The sequence below is a fragment of the Microtus oregoni genome, unplaced genomic scaffold (genome assembly GCF_018167655.1).
Source record: "Microtus oregoni isolate MIOR12 unplaced genomic scaffold, Mior012 000052F_ref0000163, whole genome shotgun sequence".
NCBI classification, from domain to species: Eukaryota; Metazoa; Chordata; class Mammalia; order Rodentia; family Cricetidae; genus Microtus; species Microtus oregoni.
The window spans coordinates 5,023,094-5,029,337 of NW_024543828.1; the positions used below are offsets into that span (position 1 = coordinate 5,023,094).

Genomic DNA, 6,244 nt, shown 5'->3' on the forward strand with positions numbered 1-6,244 from the left:
TGCACTTATATAAAAATTCAAAGAAGTATAAAATGATAACTCCAAATTTTTGCATTCTACAAAATTTTCTTGATATATCCATCTAAAATTGTCAGTAGCAGTGGTAGTTGAGGCCTGAGAAAAACAATAGAAGTGGATCTTATTGTGATTAAATCATTAAATATTTTGAATTTATGAACATCAATATCTCAGTTATGACAGTGTTCTGGTCTTATACTTCTGCAAGGTGGAGTAGTTTTTTTCAAAATTTTGAAGTGTTTGTGTATGAAGTGTATACTGAATTATTCTGCATTATTTACAATTACCACATAGGACTTTAAAATTTTCCACAATTAAAATTTATCTACAACAAAAGAAATCATCTATATGCTTAGCAATATTTAAATATATACATAAATTCATAACTAATTATGCTTCAAACTTTAAAATTTTCATTTTCCCTATATTCATAAATATATGTTTGAAAATAATTTATGATTGTTCTAAAGTTTTCATTACATTTTTCTCTGGAAGAAAACATAACTAAGAAAGAATTTTAATTATAATAAAAATCAAAAATATCATATTTTAAATAGTGATTCTAAGATCAGATAATCTGAAAGTTAAATGTATTTATATTTTATTGTCATATATCAGAAAGAACATAATCTTTTTTTTATTCTTACTTAGTTTTTATTCATAATCATAAACTTAACTCTGCAATCCAGCTAGACTTGAAGGGGAATGAGGAAAATATGGAACCCAAAGAACTTCAGTGAGAGCAGAGATTACAGGGTACTGCAGGCAGATGGGGCTGGGGTGCTCTCCTGAGCTACAGAAGGAATGGTCTGGTGGGTAAGAAGCCCGCAAGTCAAAAGAATTAGAGTTGTCCACAGTCGGAAATGGTGATCTTCTTGCTGGTCTTGTCATTCCTGGACCCAAAATGCTCCATGGCTTCCACAATGTTCATGCCTTCTTTCACCTTCCCAAAGACCACATGTTTGCCATCCAGCCACTCAGTCTTGGTGGTGCAGATAAAAAACTGGGAACCATTTGTGTTTGGTCCAGCATTTGCCATGGACAAGATGCCAGCACCTGTATGCTTCAGGATGAAGTTCTCATCCTCAAATTTTTCTCCGTAGATGGATCTGCCGCCAGTGCCATTATGGCGTGTGAAGTCACCACCCTGGCACATGAATCCAGGAATAATCCTGTGAAAGGAAGAACCCTTATATATAAATCCTTTCTCTCCAGTGCTCAGAGCACGAAAGTTTTCTGCTGTCTTTGGAACTTTGTCTGCAAACAGCTCGAAGGAGACGCGGCCCAAGGGCTCGCCATCGGCCGCGATGTCGAAGAACACGGTGGGGTTGACCATGGCTGCAGCAAGCGGTGAAAGGGGACAGCGGCGTCTGCAAAGCGCAGAAAGAACATAATCTTATTTCTGAGAAAAATAGAGTTATCATTAAGAAAACTTTTTGAAACATGCAAATATAAAAGTTATCTGCATTTCTATGGAAATGCAAAACACAAAAATTATATACCTGGAATTTTATAACTTGTAACTAGATAGATCAGTGTTATAGATTAAATTTCACATGTTGAAGTGCTTTTTCTAGCCATGTCAACAGTCACCTCCCACATTCTGAGTCCAAAAATAATCAACACTCTAATTCCTTTAACAACAAATCAAATTGACTTCAAACAAGAAAGAACTACTCAAATCTTCTTGGCACCTGGTAGAACCCAGTCCCTGAATCAGTTTTTGTCTAAACAATAACTCACATATTAAAGAAAAATGGTTACAGGAGAAGAACTGCTTTTATTTTCCCTGCAGGAGCACACTCCTTTAGTTCTTCCAAATAATTCAATAAAAACCCATGCATGTACAATGTAGTAGGCCCACTTCACTCTAGTCCCATAAATGACTCTCTACTTATGCTAAAAATGTGATAATAGTCAAATCAGTTGCAGATGCCAATTTGAAATAGCATGGGTCCATAAGAATTATCTTCAAACCAGTGCTCCCTCAGTTTCTACTAAGCTGCATTCTCAGATGGACAATTCTTAATTCTGAAAGTAATATCCCTTACATATTAAGAAATTCACAAAGCTGTTAAGTAGAGAACAAGCAGAATGATTATTGTCTTGTCTACAAACAGCCATTCAGTCATCCATAGTGAGGACTTGTGACGAAAGGCAGAAATATGTAAGTAATGTAATATATTATAGATCCACAGAGAAGTGAAATTAAATCTAATCTCGTCAAGCATGAAAGGTCACACTTGGTGTGACTCTATTTATATAAAGCTTACAGAACAGGCAGAGTCATATATCTAAATCAATGATTCCTACCCTTCCTTGTGTTGTGACACTTTAGTACAGCACCTCATGCTATGGTAACTCCAGCCCATATAATTATTTTCATAGCTACTTTATAAATGTAATTTTTCAACTGTTATGAATCATAATATAAATATTTGTGTTTTACAATTGTCATAGATGACCCATATGAAAGGGTCATTTGACCTCCATAGGGTTGTGACACACAGATTGGGGACCAATGATCTAAAGGGCAGAAAATGATTACAAAATTCCTTTCGACTGTAAGGAGCAAGGTTAGGAACTAGGTGGAGGAAGTAGTTACATATTGTAAATATACTAAATGCTATTCATCATTCATTTTTAAGAAATGGATTTTGATTTATTATTTTCATCTAAAAAATCAAGAACAAAATTCTGAATAATGGCAGTCTATGTTCTTAGGAAGATTTTATTACTTTTTTTCTACTGTAAGCTTTCTCATAGTAGACACTGGAGTAATATTTACAGTCTCATAGTCCTTCCTCTAAAAGATTTTTTAGCTGATGTTTGTTATTAAGTAAATGCTTGGTGAGGCCAATGAAAAAGTACATGCTGTGCTTGGGAATGTAAGAAACAGAATTCAGACATAGGTCTGAATATATTTCATGATCAACATAGAAAAACAGGTGAAAAGGAAGGAGGTTAATGTCTTCTTGTAAGTGTTACACTAAAGAAACAATTAAATATTGTGAAACATGGGAGAATAAAAGAAAATGAACTTCAGTGAGGGAATAAAATAGAAGTTAAAAGTTGAAAAAAGATGTTTATGGCAGGAAAAAGTGTAAGCACAAAAGGGAAAGAATTATTGAGGGTTTATTCTTCTCTGTCTATAAGCAAAAGAAAATAATAGATCTCAATCAAGGGCAACCCTTGTAAATGTTTGAATTGCGAATTCTTAGTATTATCTTCAGAAGGGCATCCTAAGCTATCAAGCCCAATGCAATAACTAAAAACTTGTTTTCTGTCATTAATTAAAACTACTAAAATAAGTAAAAGTGTATTAATAAATGTATTAAAGTTGGATCATTTCAACATTTTTATTTCTAACAAAATTAAAGTAGTGCCTACTAGAATGTTATAAGAATCTTTTCAAAGGCCTAAAGAAGAGAACTGGTCAAAATCGAAAGCTTTGTTGCCTCCTACAATATTATTTGGTGGTCTGAATTTTCTTCTTCATATACCACATAAGCATTTCCTTGAAATTGGAGAGTTTTGAATTATGATGCTTGAATGATGTTATTTTCAAATATCAAAGAATGGTGCTCCATTAGGTTGTCAAACCTGATTTTGTGTGAGTTTTATCTTCACTACACTGCTTTAAAATAGTAGAGTTATATCATATAGCTGCCAATAAAAGGTGATTTCACAAGAAAAGCATTTTCCACTTGAGTCTTCTGCATACTATGGAAAAATATGCAGACTGGAATGACAGTATAGTTTAAAAGAAGGGTTATGGCATTTAGAGAAAGTGTAGGTAGAATTTAGTCATTATGTGACCTTGCAAACATTCCTTATTTTTTTGTTCTAATAGCTTATAAAAACTGAGAGAAAGCCGATAAATATCTTGTTAAATTTCACATTTTAAAGCATTAAGTATATTTCTGTATTGTTGATGCTCATTAGTTACTATATGCTTCTTAGTTAATAAGAATTCAATAAGTCAATATTATCACTACATAGGACATATCATGCCTGCAGGAACTCATTGAAAGTTAAAAGCATCTAAAACATAGCTGGTAGCAAGTTAGAAATGCAAAATGTTTCTAATCCACTTATACTGTTAATTGAACCCACAATACAAAAACATTAGGTCATGCTTGGTAGAAAACAAAATAGAAATGAAAACTGCTGATTCAGTCTTCCTTCTTGGATGCCCTGGATATTCTCTGCCATAACAAAATCTTTACCCAGCTGTACTATTTCCAAAAATTGAAAGTGTTGTGAGAATAAAATATTAATATATCCTTCTGAAGCAGATCGAATCTTGTTAACTAGGTCTTTGTTGAAATATTTATAAGTGCCTGATACAATGATGTCACAGAGCTTTAAAACCAGAATAAAATCATTAATGGGGAGTTCTTTTTGCATAAGTTAGAACTGATCTGAATTGAAAATGACTAACAAAATCTAGCTGCATCAGTTCCTTCATCCAAGCATGAAGCATGGGGGTAGATTTAGAGTTTCAGAGCTTGATGCAAGTTTTTAAATACACTTTTTACATTACTTTATGGAATTTAGATAGTAAACATTGGCAATACAATAGTTAATGCATAAAACAACTTAATGATTTTAGACAGACTTCCTTTGGATTCTGTTTTAGACATTGATAACAAAGATCACCAGGATCTAACATCAGGTTTCCCTTGTTTAGAATCATAATTCCCATAAAACTGTATAAAAATACAAACACACTTTAATGCTTCCCCCAATGGTACAGGGGTATTCTTTTTATTAAATTGGCAAAATCATTCACTAAGTACTTCATTGTTGGGGTACACACCAAATAATTAAGAAAAAAAATTATTTTTTTCCATTCAAAAATTTACACTTCCTCCCCTCCTCCCATTCCCCTCCTGCACCCCCACTCAACCCCCTCCCTCCCTCTCCCTCTCCTTTAGAGAGGGCAGGTAACCCTGCCCTGTGGGAAGTCCAAGGCCCTCCCCCCCACATCTAGGCTTAGAAAGCTTTGCATCCAAATAGACTAGGGTCCCAAAAAGCCAGTACATGCAGTAAAAACATGTCCCAGTACCTTTATCAATGGCTTCTCAGTCAGCCCCCATTGTCAGCCACTGATGGAGGAAGGTCATTGGCTAATAAAGGAACTTCCTTGGCCCATTTTATTGGTTAGAAGATACTTGGGAGGAGTAAACAGAACAGAACGCTGGGAGGAAGAGGAAGTGAGCTCAGACTCCACAGCTCTTCTCTTGGGAGCAGACACCTCAGAGAGACACCATGCTCCGCTCTCCCAGACAGATGCAATGAAGCTCCGACCCAGGATGGACATAGGCTAGAATCTTCCCGGTAAGCGCATCTAGGGGCGCTACACAGATGATTAGAAATGGGCTAAATTAATATGTGAGAATTAGCCTAGAAGAGGCTAGATAGAAATGGGCCAAGCAGTGATTAAATGAATACAGTTTGTGTGTTGTTATTTCGGAGCATAAGCTAGCCATTTGGGCAGCCGGGGTGCTGGGGACAAAGCCCCGCCGCTCTTATTACTACAAGCCACATTCAGAGAGTCCTGTTTGATTGCATGCTCATTCAGTCCTGGTTCAGCTGGATTTGATGAGCTCCCATTAGAACAGGCACACTGTCTCAGAGGGTGGACCAACCCCTTGCAGTCCAGACTTCCTTGCTCATCTTCTCCCTCCTTCTGCTCTTCAACTGGACCTTGGGAGCTCAGTCCTTTGCTCTGATGAGGGTCTCTGTCTCCATCTCCATCCCTCACCGAATGAAGATTCTATGGTGATATTCGAAATAATCATCAGTGTGATAGTGGGGCAAGGCCAGTTTATGCACCCTCTGCTCTGTTGCCCAAGGACTTAGCTGGGGACATCCCCTTGGACACCTGGGATCCCTTCTAGTGCCAAGTCTCTTGCCAACCCTAAAATGGCTCCCTTAATGTAGTTATCTTCTCCCGTGCTCCTGTATATGCCCTTCCTCCATCTCCACCCTCACACTCCCCCTAGCTCTTGCCAATCCTTCCTTTCTCCCTTCTCACTCCCCCTCTCCCCTTCCCCCAATCCCACCCCTATCACTACCCCTACCCCCATGCTCCAAACTTTTGCAGGGCAATCTTGTTTGCTTCCAATTTCCAGGAGGATCTATATATGTTTTTCTTTGGGTTCACTTTGTTATTTGGCTTCTCTAGGCTTGCGAGCTATAGGCTTAATGCCCTTTTTTA

At 36.8% G+C, this 6,244-nt stretch overlaps 1 protein-coding gene across 1 annotated transcript; it reads right to left on the reverse strand.

The window, feature by feature from the left end:
- Positions 1 to 800: 800 nt before the first annotated feature.
- Positions 801 to 1,391, reverse strand: LOC121437534 (peptidyl-prolyl cis-trans isomerase A-like). Its single transcript, XM_041637404.1, has one exon. It carries the CDS (start codon positions 1,352 to 1,354, stop codon positions 860 to 862), a length of 495 nt encoding a protein of 164 aa, XP_041493338.1. The 5' UTR covers positions 1,355 to 1,391; the 3' UTR covers positions 801 to 859.
- Between the last annotated feature and the right edge of the window lie 4,853 nt (positions 1,392 to 6,244).